Genomic DNA, 16903 nt, shown 5'->3' on the forward strand with positions numbered 1-16903 from the left:
ATGTGAAATATCATATTCAGGTCAGTACTAAATAAACAATAACATGCATTTTGTATGATCTTATTTGGGTAAAATAGTTCACATTCGGCAGATTCTGAAAGGGGGACGTAAACTTTTGACCTCAACTGGATTTGGTTGCATAAAGCAGAATTCTACGTGGGACACTCAGTTTCCAAATGTAAGTCAAATGTTACGTTTTAAGCATTATAAGAATACATATTTTTTAAAAGATAATAATCATTAGTATAATTGTATTTTGAAAACGTGATCCTCACGCACAAGCGTCATTCGTTTAAGCTCTTTTTAAACTATTTTCTGATAGTGTTGAAGTGAACCTCTCATTTTTATTTACCCTAATAAGGTAAAATCAGACGTAAGGCAATGAACGTGTTAATAAAAGAAGGCGGAGCTTAAACGAATGACGCTTGTGCGTGAGGATCACGTGATACAGTAAGGAACTGTCACATAAACATTACCCTGCACACAGCTGTTTGTCTATTAACAGCGGTCATGCTTCTTTCTTTACAGATTGACACATTACGAACAGACTGTATATCAGCCTAAATGAGCGTTTTGTGGGAAGGACACGCGGTTCGTAGGAGAAGCAGCGTGATGGAGGAGAGATAGAGATCTGATAGCCACTCCTGCTGTCACCTACACACTGAGTGTACACTACTACTCACACAGTGGATGGGATGCATTGGCTGTGACCTCCTCCTCCTCCTCCTCTTCATGCATATAGATCCTCCTCTTCATGCATATAGATCCTCCTCTTAACCAGGAGCAGCAAGTTGTCCAGAGAAAGGTAAAACGAGGATGCGTTTGGAGGCCAGTTACTCCCTTTCCTGATGGGTTAAACAGATTATATAGAAATAATGCGTTGTTCTCTTCTACTTATTTAACTTTACTATGCTTTATTGGTCTTTTAAACGTTATATGTGACCCTGGACCACAGATCCAGTCGTTAATAGCACGGGTGTATTTGTAGCAATAGCCAAAAATTCATTGTATGGGTCAAAATTATAGATTTTTCTTTTATGCCAAAAATCATTAGGATATTAATTGAAGATCATGTTCCATGAAGCTATTTTGTAAATTTCCTAACGTAAATCTATCAAACCTTAATTTTTGATTAGTAATATGCAAATTCCAGATTTTCAAATTGTTGTGTCTCGGCCAAATCATACATCGACCATACATCAATGGAAAGCTTGTTCATTCAACTTTCAGATGACTTACATCTCAATTTTTGACAGTTGACCCTTATGACTGGTTTTGTGGTTCATGGTCACATATTTGTATTGTCACAGGTCTAGAAAGGTAGCAAGGACATTGATAAAATAGTCCATGTGACATCAGTGGTTCAACCGTAATTTTATGAAGCTATGAGAATACTTTTTGTGTGCAAAGAAAACAAAAATAACAACTTTATTCAACAATTTCTTCATTTCAGTGTCAGCATTTGATGCTTTTCTGGAGAGTATCACAATATTTAGCCTAATATTTCACCTACCTGACTGGAAATAATAAGAGCAAAGACGAATGTTGTCAAGATTCTTGCTTGGAAATCCTGGTTCAGTTTGGCCAACCACAAACGCCTTTTGTTCCTCAGACAGTTTTTTAGGCACTTCTCCCTGATTTGTTATAACTTTTGGCAGTCTATAGTAGTTCAAATGTTTTTCCCCATCCAACTGATTAGTACAGCCCAAAACATGACAATAATTGACCATTTTCAGCAGCGCTAGTCAGCAAAATATTGGATTTCCGTTGATGGCATTGTTTACGTTCAGTGCTGTCAATATGGCCAATTGATGACGCTTGTGAATTCACTCTACTGATTGATCATGTTGTATTCTGAAAGTTTGAGTTGATTCTTTTTAGTGAATCAGTTGACTGGTTCACAAATCATTTGGAATGATTCATTAGCAAACCTAATTTGAATTCTTTAAAAAAAATCATATCTACAGTCGTGGCCAAAAGTTTTGAGAATTACATAAATATTGGAAATTGGAAAAGTTGCTGCTTAAGTTTTTATAATAGCAATTTGCATATACTCCAGAATGTTATGAAGAGTGATCAGATGAATTGCATAGTCCTTCTTTGCCATGAAAATTAACTTAATCCCGAAAAAAACTTTCCACTGCATTTCATTGCTGTCATTAAAGGACCTGCTGAGATCATTTCAGTAATCGTCTTGTTAACTCAGGTGAGAATGTTGTCGAGCACAAGGCTGGAGATCATTATGTCAGGCTGATTGGGTTAGAATGGCAGACTTGACATTAAAAGGAGGGTGATGCTTGAAATCATTGTTCTTGCATTGTTAACCATGGTGACCTGCAAAGAAACTCGTGCAGCCATCATTGCGTTGCATAAAAATGGCTTCACAGGCAAGGATATTGTGGCTACTAAGATTGCACCTAAATCAACAATTTATAGGATCATCAAGAACTTCAAGGAAAGAGGTTCAATTCTTGTTAAGAAGGCTTCAGGGCGTCCAAGAAAGTCCAGCAAGCGCCAGGATCGTCTCCTAAAGAGGATTCAGCTGCGGGATCGGAGTGCCACCAGTGCAGAGCTTGCTCAGGAATGGCAGCAGGCAGGTGTGAGCGCATCTGCACGCACAGTGAGGCCAAGACTTTTGGAAGATGGCCTGGTGTCAAGAAGGGCAGCAAAGAAGCCACTTCTCTCCAAAAAAAACAACAGGGACAGATTGATCTTCTGCAAAAAGTATGGCGAATGGACTGCTGAGGACTGGGGCAAAGTCATATTCTCTGATAAAGCCTCTTTCCGATTGTTTGGGGCATCTGGAAAAAGGCTTGTCCGGAGAAGAAAAGGTGAGCGCTACCATCAGTCCTGTGTCATGCCAACAGTAAAGCATCCTGAGACCATTCATGTGTGGGGTTGCTTCTCATCCAAGGGAGTGGGCTCACTCACAATTGTGCCCAAAGACACAGCCATGAATAAAGAATGGTACCAAAACACCCTCCAACAGCAACTTCTTCCAACAATCCAACAACAGTTTGGTAAAGAACAATGCATTTCCCAGCACGATGGAGCACCATGCCATAAGGCAAAAGTGATAATTAAACTAATTAAAACCCACTAATTCTGACAGACTCCAAGAAGTGATTATGAAAGAATGGGTTGCTATCAGTCAGGATTTGGCCCAGAAGTTGATTGAGAGCATGCCCAGTCGAATTGCAGAGGTCCTGAAAAAGAAGGGCCAACACTGCAAATACTGACTCTTTGCATAAATGTCATGTAATTGTCGATAAAAGCCTTTGAAACATATGAAGTGCTTGTAATTATATTTCAGTACATCACAGAAACAACTGAAACAAAGATTTAAAAGCAGTTTAGCAGCAAACTTTGTGAAAACTAATATTTGTGTCATTCTCAACTTTTGGCCACGACTGTAGTATTCAAAAACAACAGGAAAGGTCATGAAAATGGTTTGAGGTTGTGGGAAACTTCTCAAAACAGAGCTTGATTAAATTACACACTCAGACTCAGTTTATTTTACTTGTAATTTGCATTTGGGACAACCAGCATTCAACCTTCTCCTGTATACGCAGCATATGTGTGTCATCTTGGCAGGCCAGTGTCTATTCCAATCTATTCCATCCAATAAGCTCAGGTTGGAATGATAGAAACCAAATGGACTTAGGCTAATGTTCCTAATCCGCTCTTACATGGCTCCCATGGCCCTGGGACAAAAAGGTGAACGGCCCTGTCCCATGGTTTGGTTCTCAGATCAGATGGATGCCAGTGTGCCGCTCCCTGCCTCAGTTTACTTCAGATTTAGTCCGGTGGTAATTAATCTTGTGAACAGATCTGTATTTTACACCTTGGTTCTCCTCAGGGACCTGCAAAGATCAGCGTCGCTGGAGCAACAGAGCTCACGTTTCAAAAAGTGCTTTGTGGGAAAATCACTTGATATCTGTGTCATTCTTGTCTTTTTTCTCCCTCTCTCACCTATTTGATTCAGTGTCTTTGAGTGGAGGCTGTGTTAGAGATGTACTCGCCACAGAGGAAGGACTTTGTCTCTCTGACGTTGGGAGACCAACACAGCTGCAGCTACACCAACGGGAAACACCGGAGACAGTCCTGCTGGAGGGTTAGTGCTTGGGTATTTTCTTCTTAAAATGCCATCTAAAGGCCTTGTTTTGCAGGACAGAAATATGAAGAATTATCTGTTTTTCATTTATTAATGGTGGTGTTTAAAGGCGGATGACTTTTGCTTCTTTATTTGTTTGTGTAAATGAGTGCCATTTTCCTGTCTGCGAGGCATCTTGACATCTATTTAATATTCTGAGAACAAAATACTGGCACTGTGGTTGTCGTGTTCAGTCTTGAGGAACCGCAGGTGTCAAACCCCTTGTTTTTGCCCTGTTTTAATTAATCTGCTGATTTGTATATACTCAATTATCTCCAAAAAACAGACATGCACTCCCTGCCTAGCTGAAACACACTTGTTTTGCTTGAAAAATAACCTTTTAATTTAAAAACAATGTAGCTTAAAGGAACCGTTCACCAAAAATCTAAATAATTTAATTAGCATCATGTCTCTGTAAACCACATGGTGTAATTTGTTTTCTTGTAAACCAAGTACCCAGATCATTTAAGTTGCAAAAAAAATGACAAAAAAAAAATCAGTGAGTTTAACAAAAAAATTGAGAACATGAGTTTAAACATTAACATTAACTGAGATTAAAAACGCTATAGACAACATACAGGTGAGGTCCAAAGTTTACATCCCCCTTTCAGAATCTGCAAAATGTTAATTATAAGTTAGGTTATAATGTTAAAATAAGAGGGATCATACAAAATGCATGTTATTGTTTATTTAATACTGACCTGAATAAGATATTTCACATACAATATTTGTACATATAGTCCACAAAAGAAAATAATAGTTGAATTTATAAAAACAACCCTGTTCAAAAGTTTACATACACTTGATTCTTAATACTGTGGGGCTTCTGAGGGTTTAATACTGCTGTTCTTCAGAAAAATCCTTCACGTCCCACAAATTCTTTGGTTTTCCAGCATTTTTGTGTATTTGAACCCTTTCCGATAATGACTAGGATTTTGAGATCCATCGTTTCACACTGAGGGACTCATATGCAACTATTACAGAAGGTTCAAACTCTCACTGATGCTTCAGAATGGAATGCAGAACATTAAGAGCTGGGGGTGAAAACGTTTTGAATTTGAAGATCAGGGTAAATATTTTTAAATACTTATTTTGTCTACTGAGAAACGTGTATCTTCTGTAGCCTCTAAAGAGCAGTACTAAATGAAAAAAATATGATATTTAGGCAAAATAAGAAAAATTACACATCTCCATATTGTTCAAAAGTTTTCACCCCCTGGCTCTTAATGCACGGTTTTTCCTTTTGGAGCATCATACAGTCATTGTTGGAAAGGGTTCAAATACACAAAAAGGCTGGAAAACCAAAGAAATTGTGGGACCTAAAGAATTTTTCCAAAAAACAAAGGGCAGTTTAACTGTTCAGGACAAAGAAGAGACTTATGAACTCATGAACAACTTTCACTAAACAAAAAGCTGTGGATCATTCAGGAAAAATATGTAAAATATCTTATTCAGGTCAGTACTAAATAAAATAAAAAATCACATGCATTTTGTATGATCCCTCTTATTTTGGTAAAACAATTAACATTTTGCAGATTCTAAAAGGAGAATGTAAACTTTTGACCTCAACTGTAGATGTTACCTCAAGCATCAAGCTAGCATATTAGAATGATTTCTGAAGAATCATGTGACAATTGTTCAATGTGAAATTTGTACTAAGAGAACATTTCTTTTGAATGAGGTGTAAATCATATCACATCTTTGTTTGTATGTAGCTATATTTTTATAGCTCTATATTTGTTAGTCACTGCAATTGCCGCATCAAGCCATCAAATATGAAATTGCTGTATTTTCCTCTGATTGTCCATAAATTGTTTGTGTTTCTTTTCGCAGAAATGGAAGCAGCTGTCTCGGCTTCAGCGAAGTCTGATTCTTTTCCTGCTGGCTTTCCTGTTTATCTGTGGGATTCTTTCCTATCCCAGCCTGACGGAGCAATGGAAAGGTACTTCATACATCCACCTTAAATGACATTTCACAGGATATGAAATGTGAAAACACAAAAGGTGGATGATTGGTACAACCTCTGGCCGTGTATATTAGCTGCTGGGGTAGACGTTTTATTAAACATCATGCTGTTTGCTATTAATAATTCACACAAGATGTTTTTCTGTCTGTTTATTCTCTAGGACTCTCTGATAGGTCATTGAAGGAGGACTGGGTTGAAATGGATAACCAAGGTCTTAGGCCCATTCCTCCTGGCCTTGTCCCAAAGCTCCCGCCAGGAGTTGTCCCAGGGGTCCAGGACATCCCTCCAGAAGTGATGCCGGAAATTCAAAGACCAAGCATTCCATTACTTCCCAAACCTCCAGCTATGGTTAGTAGGAATGCTTCTCAGATATTATGGATATGTAAAATAGTGTGTTGGTTACTTTATCATTTCTCTACTCGTTTGGAAAGTTATTTACAGCTTAAACCTTAAACCAGAATTGTAATGTAAAAAACAATAGTTTTTTTAATTCAAAATAAAAGCTTTTTAATAAAGTATCAAAATAAAGTATTATTATATTAATAATTTAAAATTATACAAAGATTACAAAAACTTATTTTGAATTTCTAAATAAAAAAAGCTATGAAAACAATAGTAAATAATTTAAATAAATATATAATTAAAGCATTATACATGAATGAATAAATGAATGTTAATAGTAAATAATAATAATAATAATAATAAATTGCTAGTATTTCTAAATTTAAAACAAAACCATAAAAATAAATTTAATTAAAAAGCTACAAAATTACAATTTTTTAAAAAGCTACAAAATTGCAATTTAATTTGAATTTCTAGATAAAAAATCATTTAAAATAATTTAAATAAAAAAAAAAAATTGAATATTAGTAGCAAATACTTTGAATACTTACTTGTTATTAGTAAAAAAGAATTAAAAAAATATACCAAAATACCATTATTTCTACATTCAAAATAAAAGTGTTAAGATAAAATTAGCTAATAATTAAATCATTATTATATTAATAAATTTAAAAAGCTACAAATAGTTTTTAAAATTACAATTTCAGAATAAAATAATGAAATTAATATTAACAATAACAGTAAAAATATATAATATAAAATGATGTAAAAGATGCAAAAAGTATGTTTGTTTGTAAATACGAAATAAAAGCATTACAAATAAATTAATTAATATTAGTAACAATAGAGTGTTAAAAAAAGATACAAATTGTGATTGTTTTTAAATTTTAAGCAAAACCATTAAAATAAATAAATATTATTTATATGAGAATTATTATATTTATAATTTGAAAAAGCTACAAAAAGTATGTTTCTAAATGCAGAATAAAAAAAAACTATGAAAATATATAATATTAAGCAATTTCAAAAGATACAAATGGTTATTGTTTATAAATACAAAATAAAATAAATATAAATTAATTAACATTATTTCTAAATTTAAAGCTAATTCAAATCAATAAATATTATTTATATTAGTATTATTATATTCATAATTTTTAAAAAGCTACAAAATTTAAATTTTACAATAAAATAATTAGAAATGATTTAAAATTAATAATAACAATGAAAATATATAAGTAATTTAAAAAAGATACAACAAATTATCATTGTTTGTAAATATAAAATACAAACATTACAAATAAATATATTAAAAATAATAATAATAAAAAAATATTTTAAAAAGATACCAAAATTTGCTAGTATTTTCTAAACTCAAAATAAAATGTTTAAAAAAGATTAAAATTGCGATTAGTTTCTAAATTTAAAGCAAAACCATTAAAATAAATAAATACTTTTCTATTTAATACAGCTACAAAATGACAATTGTTTTCAAATGTAGAATAAAATAATTAAAATGTATTTAATATTAATAACAATAAAAAAATATATAATATGAAGTAATTTTCAATAGATACAAACATTTTTTGTAAATACAAAATAAAATCATTACAAATAAATAAATTAATATTAATAATAATAAATAAATTAAAAATAAAAGTGTTAAAATAACTAAATAGAAACACATATTATTATATTACCATAACCATGCTGATCTAAGCACATTAATTAATCTTCCTTTACAAGATACTAGTCTCCTAATCTACTCTTATCTTTTTATGTTGGCCGGTTTAAATCTGCAGAGGAAGCCCCCTAGCAAACGTGGTCCTCCAGCCCTACAGAAGCGTGGGAATGTATCAGACTGGCAGGTGAAAGATGGAGAAGAAGGCATGGTCAAAAAAGATGAAGACGAAGGGAAAGAAGCAAAAACAGTCATTAGGTTTGGTCTTATTACATTCAAAAAATGAGGCCATTTTATATGAGAGTTTTGATAATGATAATGATAATTTGCCTAGGATTAGACATTGACATTTATTTGTTATTGGCCTAGCATTTAACCTTTAGAATAAGTAGAGGTATTAAAACTCAGACAGTAATTATGAATTTTATTGCCGCTTATTGCTATTAGTGTCACTCACACATTTAGAGCTTACAATGATAGAAAGCATCCTAAACGTATCAAAATAATACATTTTTTGTTCCACAGAAAATGTAAGAGTGATTAAATAATAGCAGAATTTAATTTTAGGACTCTCTAGGACTCTTAGCTCTCAGAGAAATACACAACAGGAACTGAAGATAAACACTCCTGTGCAGTGCTAGAGCCCTAGGGAAGAGTTTATTAACCGTTGAGCTGCTTTCACAGCGCTTTTGAAGTGAGTTGTGATGAGCCTTCATTTCCTCCAGCTGTGTCCTGTTGCAGGACTCCACCTCCCGCTCGTGTGTAATTGCGGTTGTAATCGTGAGGCGTGTGGGAGGAAGCGGTGCTATTACAGGGCCTGAATCTCTGGGATGGATCTTAGATAAACTGCTGTCACAACTGATGCCGGTTTTTGGATTCCTAGCTGGCGTGGGGCGATGATCGAGGCGGAGCAGGGGACCGAGCTTCAGTCCACCGCACATGGAAAAGAAGGAACCGTGGCTGATGCCATAGAAGCTGCTGACTTAAAACCAGGTATCAGAATTCATCATGTAATTTGAGGTGTTTGTCTGTGCAGGATTACGTGGCGAAGTTTGACTTGTGCTAAAGACCAACCGTCACAGACATGTGAGCATCTTAATGTCTTTCTGGGATTTATTTTTACTTGTATTTGTACTCAGTCACAGTGAAGGTCGTGGATCGTGTGGAGGCGGTGCGGGAGGCCTTTAGACACGCGTGGAAGGGTTATAAGGCCTTTGCGTGGGGTCATGATGAGCTGAAGCCCTTATCTAAGACTCATGGAGAATGGTTCGGCCTGGGCCTCACTCTCATAGACGCACTGGACACCATGTGGATCCTGGGACTGAAAGACGGTGAGTCTCGTAATCCCAGCTTCTGTCTGCCAGTTTGTTTCATGACCGCGGTGTGCAGATTTCAAATATATTCTTTTTCTTTCCAATTGTCAACATGAGGATGTTTCTTCAGCCATAGGCACTTTTATTTCCCAAAATGTTTTATAAAATTTTTTTTTTATTTTTATTAAAAGTCACATTATTAAACTTTTTTTTTTGTTGTTTTAATTTTATTTATAATATATATATTCTATTTTAATGCTACTTTCCTTTATTTTACATTTAATTTGTCTGCTTTCTAACATTCATAAGGAAATGAATCACTATCTCTCTCTCTCTCTCTCTCTCTCTCTCTATATATATATATATATATATATATATGTATATGTGTGTATGTGTGTGTGTGTGTGTGTGTGTGTATTTATTTATTAGGTATTTCCCTTAGTTGATTTTTTTATATGTATTCATTTATTTGCTCTCAGTCTACATATGTGTGTGTGTGTGTGTGTGTGTGTGTGTGTGTGTGTGCATATATAATCTGTCCGTCTATCTGTCTGTCTATCTGTCTATATATTACTATAAGTTGATATTTAATTTAATGTTTTCCAGTATTTCTTAATTAAATTTGCCTGTGTCATAACATTAATAAGGACATTAATTTTATATATATATATATATATATATATATATATGTATATGTATGTATATGTGTGTCAGTAATAAATTATAATAAATAAATAAATATATATTTATTTATTTCATTTATTTATTACTGGCATTTTTTTATTTATTTTTTTGCTGCCTTTCATATGGCTTTATATGTATGGATTTTATTACTTTACTTTTGCCTTGATCAATCTCAAAATAGGAAAATCCATCAATAAAACTCAATTTTCTAATTAAAAAAAATATATATATTAGTGGTGGGCCGTTATCAGCGTTAACGTGAGACTTTTATCGGGCGATAAAAAATATCGCCGTTAATCTATTCTCAAAGTTGGGTTGGGAGCTGGGTCTAAACTACGCAAGATATGATGACTTTCACCTTGATATTTTAGCGCGGATGACGTATACCTAGTCTAATTGCACTGTAGGGGGCGAGAACGAGTCTTCAACTTCTGTGAAATTACCACATCAAATGAGACGTGCAAACATGGATGCAGCTATGAAGCCGCTTCAGGGCAGGTGCGTTGCTAGACCCTTTTTACCCAGTGAAAATCTGCTGTGCCCCAGTAAAATCTCAAATTTGAGTTATAATTTACTTTGATAATCCCGAAATAAAGACATTAAAATATATGCAACAACTGAATTGACGCTTCTAAAAGCAACGCAGTTTAATGGAAGACTATGCATGCAGAAATCCATGCCCGTGCGCGTCTGTGTATTTAACGGCAACGCGCACGTCGTGCAGCCTTTTGCGCAGAAGTACTTAGTTACACAAGTTTGTATAGGTAATTATGTTGTAAATGCAATTGTCAAGCAGTTTGTGATGCATTTTGGAAACAGGAGATGACCGCCTGATCTAATGCACCACCTGGCCCGTTCTCGAAGACTTACTTTTAGTCATTATTTGGGTAGCACACATATTCTGAATGCCTTCAGCAGAATTCAAATTAGCCATTTTAATCTAGATTAATCTAGATTAATTCCAAGATTTAATCTAGATTAAAAAAATTAATCTATGCCCACCCCTAATATATATAATATGTATATAAAACAAAATTAAGAAATATGAGACCTGAAAAGTGAAGAAAATAAAGAATCAAGGTCAATCATTTTATTTTAATTAAACTTTTTTATTTAAAAAAAAAAAATATTATTAGTCATTTCCCATTAGGCAATTTTGTTAAATTACAATATGCAAATGACAAATAAATTTTTTCTTTGTTGGACATTAGTAGAAGACAAATTAAACTAGAGAGTGTTTTAAGAAACCAGAAGAGCCAAAAGTGCCTATATCTGAAGAAACTCCTATGAATAAAGCAATAAAACTTAATATAATATTTTCAAATATTATTTTCTCTCTCTCTCTCTCTCTCTCACTCTCTCTCACTCTCTCTCTCTCTCTCTCTCTCTCTCTCTCTCTCTCTCTCTCTCTCTCTCTCACTCACTCACTCACTCTCTCACATTCGTTCTATAATAGAGTTTGCAGAGGCCAGGAAGTGGGTTGAGACAGAATTATCCTTTTCCAAAAATGTGGATGTGAATCTTTTTGAAAGTACCATCCGTATATTGGGGGGTCTTTTGAGCACATACCACCTGACCGGAGACACTCTCTTCCTAGATAAAGCTGTAAGTACTTCATATCCTAATATCATCTCATTATAGTTCATTGTTTTCATAGTAAATGCAAAGTATAGCTTCAAAGGTTTACAGCTTTTGGCTCACACAGCTGAGTCATGTGATGCAACTATTTTAATGCACCACAGATAAACTCGACACATGTTTTTGCAGAAAGAGATTGGCTTCAGGTTAATGCCTGCATTCAAAACCCCATCTAAAATCCCATACTCTGACGTGAACATTGGTAAAGGGACCGCTCACCCTCCACGCTGGACCACAGACAGCACAGTCGCAGAGGTGACCAGCATTCAGCTGGAGTTCAGAGAGCTCAGTCGACTCACACAGGACCCACAGTACCAGGTACTTTATTTTTACTTATTTAATTTTCACAAATATTTGGAAGCTTTGCCTGTTTTTATTTAATTTAATTTATTTTTTTTATTATTTTTTTAAATTAATTATTTATTTATTTTTCAGAATGCAGTGGAAGAGGTGACCAAACAGGTCCACCGATTGGAGGGAAAGCGTGACGGTCTGGTACCCATGTTTATCAACACAAACAGTGGGAAATTCACACGTCGAGGGGCTTTTACTCTGGGGGCCCGGGCGGACAGCTACTACGAATACCTGCTCAAACAGTGGCTACAGGGCGGCAAGAAAGAGACTGAGTGAGTTACACTAACAGCAGATACAAATGCAGCTTCGGTTGACGGTTCATAAATTCAGCGCTTAGACCAAGTGTCAATAGCCCACTGGTGCTTTTAGCTAATGGGTTCCAGGGAATTGGCGATGCTCACTGAGCCTAATGTACTGAGGTTATGATTCTGGTCACAGATGGACTGATATGATTGATTCACATTGTCAGTCATTGATGGGGTGAATTGCACCAGGAAAGAAAAAACTAGAGCTCTGAACTCTGAACACATTTTAATAGTTAGATAAGGACTGCTCTTTGAGAACTGTAGACATGCTACTTAGCCTTGACAGTGATAAAGGTACCAGGGCATTTGTATTGCTCTTGAAAAACCTGGAGGTGACTTCTGTGCATTTACTATTAGATCACTTTATTCTGACGTCTTAGTCATTTCTTGGTGGAATTCGTTTTAAGAGATTTAAATTATATTTTGTATTTCAAGTGCAGGTGCTTCTGTTTGAATGTCACCATCTGCACTCCAGCACTTAAAAACCTCTGGTGAATTAGAATAAAGTTAAAGCTGTAATTTGTGCACATCTAAAAACACCAAACAGTCACAAAAATAGCACCTGTTTTCAAACAAGCTTTCTGAACTGTCAGCCATTGGACGATTAAAGAGATTATTCCCATTCCAAACTCACACTACTGATTTGTCCAGTGTTGCTTAACATATAAAATAAATATATTTATTTATGTATTGTACTATTTATTTATGTATTTTTTTTTATTTATTGGTTAATTTATTTAGTTTTACTAATTTATTTATTATAGTCAATATTTAATTGAATGCTCCTTTCCTATATTTTACATGTAATCTGCCTCACTCATATTTTATACATTTTGTTTTATTTTCCTTTTTTTTTTCTTTAGACAAAACGGTATTGAATTGTAATCTCTGCCATTTATCGGTCATGAATCATAACATAAAATTGAATGCTCCTTTCGTATATGTTACATTTAATCTGCCTCACTTATAATTTAAAATATTATAAATATAATTTTTTTGTTTTATTTTCCTTTTTTATATATTTTTATTTCCGTCAGTATTTAATTTAATGCTAGTATGCCTTTATTTTACACTTAATTTGCTTGCTTTGTAACATTCATTAGAAAATTAATCACTCATCATTTTATTTATTTATTTATTACTGTCAGTCGATATTTAATTTAATGCTACTTTATTTTACATTTAATTTGCCTGTTGTAACATTCATAAGGAAATTAATCACTCATAATAAATGTAAAATAAAGGCAAAGTTCCATTAAATTAAATGCTTTCTATACATTTAATTTGCCTGCTTTGTAACATCCATAAGGAAATTAATTATAAAAAAATGCATCTACAATAGTTTACTGGCATATTAAAAGTGACAATGTCAATATATAATGTAATGTGTTTGAGTTATAGGATTTTTTTAATAACATAGCTATGTCAGAATTATTCAACCCCTATTCAACATTGCCATTTTGAGTCATTTATTTTTGTTGTAGGGAACAAAATTATCCTAAAACACAACACAAAGGCTTTATAAACTATTAAAAAAACTGAATCAGCTTGAAATGTTACACATCTATACATTTATCCCATGCATGTGCTGAAGTTGAGTAGCAAATATGGTAAAGGCAACAGAGCTTTCACAAAAGCTATAGAGAAGAAATAGTTTTATTGTATTAGAAAGTCTAGGCTACGTGAAGATTTCTAAGACATTAAAAGCCTTAACCCTTATTTTAAAGTGTGTTGTACCAGAAAACCTTTGAGGGTGTTGATCACCAAAAATGCACAATTTCATAAAATGTTCTATCAGAGCAACTGAGAAAAACCTGCAATGTACAGCCAAAGACTTGCGAGATGACCCGATGAAAGGAGGAAAAATATTTAATTCCAGAGTAGAAGATGAACATAAGACAGGCATGGCCTTCATGTTGGGGCATCTTGGCGAATACCATTCTTGATCAAGGAGAACGAAAAGGTCAGCTTGAATATGCTAAAATTAATTTGGATAGACCTGTGGAGTTCTGGAAGAATGTTTAATGGAGTGATGTGACCAAACTAGAACTTTTTGAACGTATAGATTAGCGGTATGTCTGGTGCAAAAAAGGGAAAACTAATGAGCAGAAGAACACTATCTCCATGATCAACCATGGAGGTGGGCTGATCCAATTATGGGGTTGTTTTACTGTAGCATGAAGTGGAAAACATGAGCGTATGAAGGAAACCATGGATTCTTTGAAGTATCAGGCCATTTTGCCAAGAATTGTGATGCCTTTGGTGCAAAGACCGAAGATGATGATGATCAATGGACTTTCCTGCAGGACAATCATCCCAAAGTAAACATCCAAATCTACTTATGCTTGGTTCAGGGATCAGTCACAGAATGTTCTTGAGTGGCCTGTTCAGTTTCCAGATTTAATTCTCATTGAAAATATTTTGTCGAATTTGAAGAAAGCAGTGGCAAAGTGAAAACCAAAGATTATCCATGATCTAAAAGCTTTTTCATTCGAGGAATGGGCCAAGATTGCAGCAGAGAGGTGATCAACGCTTCTAAAAACTTTCAAACAGCGTTTATAGGTGGTTTTAAATAATAAAAGATTCTGCACCAAATTTTACTTTTGGGGGTTGAATAATTTTGAACATGAACGTTTAGAGCCAATTTGTTTTGTTTTTTCCATTATTTATCAATTTATGTTCTCAGAATAACTCAAATGTGTATTAAAATACTTTATCTAATAGTGTACTAATGCCTTTGTAGATTTGTTTTTAGAAAAACAAATGATCTGGAACAAAATGTCTTGCATGTCAAGGGGGTTGAATAATTTTGATTGCAACTGTGTGTGTGTGTATATATATATATATATATATAAGTAGAAAATTTACAAATTTTCATGGAACATGATTTTTACCTAATATCCTAATGATTTTTGGCATAAAAGAAAAATCGATAATTCTGACCCATACAATGTATTTTTGGCTATTGCTACAAATATATCTGTGCTCCTTAAGACTGGTTTTGTGGCCCAGGGTCACAAATGGTGTTGCTTTTTTGAAAATAGGTGTGCTATTACTTTTCTATCCGGCTGAACTTAAGTTGTGTTGTCTAACTGACAGTAAATGGGTGAAAAAGCCCCTGCATGACCGCAGCATCTTGACAACAACTGTCACAGGCACGTTTTGCACATGTCCACCATTAGGGACGGTGCCAAGGTGCCTTCGCTCCTGGCGAAATGCGACATCAGCCATTTTCTGCATTTGACAGGATGTTATTCTGTCTCCCTGTTCTCTCAGACGGTGCGATTCAGTCTCTGTTGAGCTTGACGAGTCATTGTCATTCACGTCAGTGCTTCTGCTCACACCTGAGTCTCGTTAGTCTCCCGCTGTGTTGACATCACATACGCTTGCTCTTCACTGATAGTGTTTTTTTTCATAGGGTTGAGTTTTTAATAATTCAGTAAAAAGGTGCTCACTGGGGTTCGGTAGACACGGACTCTTAATGAGGTTTGATAACGGTCTCTGGTCTGGAATATCAAATCCACCCAAGTGCAGGTCGGTGATGGATATTCTAGTCATTGACATGGAAGGCGGTTCATTTGAATGACCTCTGTATCCTGTCTGTGTAATCTCACTCAGACCTTAATGGGGCTGAATCGCAGCTCTTGCTTTTTATATGTTTAATTTGACACATCATCTGAAGTCTGGGATGCTCTCAATGTACAATTAAAATGCACTAGCTTATTTTGCCTCTAGAGGGCAAACTTAATCACTTTAAATGCAGAGTCTAATGCATCTATATGTTTCCAGGCTGCTGGAGGACTATCTTCAAGCTATAGAAGGTGTCAAAAAGAATCTGTTGAGACAGACTTCTCCTGGTAAACTGACCTTTGTTGGCGAGCTTTCCAACGGACGCCTCAATCCTAAAATGGTGAGTCATAACTTCTCCACATTTCTGCTGCCAAGTGTTATTCTGAAAGGAATTGTTCACAAAAAAAATCAAATTCTCCCTGCTGAAAAACAAAACAAAACAATAGAAACCATCACAGAAATTGGTTTCCACTACAAATACCATTAGAAACCATCAAACTATTAACCATTAGAACCATACAAAATGGTTTCCTGTAGTGTTTTTGTGACATATTTCATTAGTTTTAACAAGCCACCAATGGACGGATCCACAGGGACCATTACAGTTTCCAATAAAACCAGTACAATTATAACCAGTAAAACCATTACAAATTTTGTGATGGTTTCTATTGCTTTTATTCTGCAGGGCTGTTATTATTTGCTCCCTCTCATGTTGTTCCAAACTTGTATGCTCTTTTTTTTTTTTTTTTTTTTTTTTTTTTTTTTTTTTGTGGAATAAAAAATTGGAAAGGGCTAAAAATATTCCAAAAATATTTTTTAATATTCCACAGGGACATAGCAACATGAGGGTGATTTATTCCTTATGTAAAATATTAATACAAATATTTCACAGCATCT

At 34.5% G+C, this 16903-nt stretch overlaps 1 protein-coding gene across 1 annotated transcript in view; it reads left to right on the forward strand.

Moving 5' to 3' along the window:
- The first annotated feature begins 476 nt into the window (after positions 1 to 476).
- The window catches only part of man1b1a (mannosidase, alpha, class 1B, member 1a), a 26180-nt gene continuing 9753 nt past the window's right edge, over positions 477 to 16903 (forward strand). The window contains exons 1-11 of the mRNA XM_073824763.1: positions 477 to 805; positions 3986 to 4114; positions 5987 to 6095; positions 6280 to 6467; positions 8264 to 8400; positions 9026 to 9135; positions 9282 to 9473; positions 11596 to 11744; positions 11907 to 12095; positions 12213 to 12403; positions 16226 to 16346. Of these exons, the coding sequence (XP_073680864.1) occupies positions 4013 to 4114; positions 5987 to 6095; positions 6280 to 6467; positions 8264 to 8400; positions 9026 to 9135; positions 9282 to 9473; positions 11596 to 11744; positions 11907 to 12095; positions 12213 to 12403; positions 16226 to 16346 (1488 nt within the window). The 5' untranslated portion in view covers positions 477 to 805; positions 3986 to 4012. The remainder of the gene's footprint in view (positions 806 to 3985; positions 4115 to 5986; positions 6096 to 6279; positions 6468 to 8263; positions 8401 to 9025; positions 9136 to 9281; positions 9474 to 11595; positions 11745 to 11906; positions 12096 to 12212; positions 12404 to 16225; positions 16347 to 16903) is intronic.

This window comes from Garra rufa, chromosome 19, assembly GCF_049309525.1.
Source record: "Garra rufa chromosome 19, GarRuf1.0, whole genome shotgun sequence".
In the NCBI taxonomy this organism is placed as follows: domain Eukaryota; kingdom Metazoa; phylum Chordata; class Actinopteri; order Cypriniformes; family Cyprinidae; genus Garra; species Garra rufa.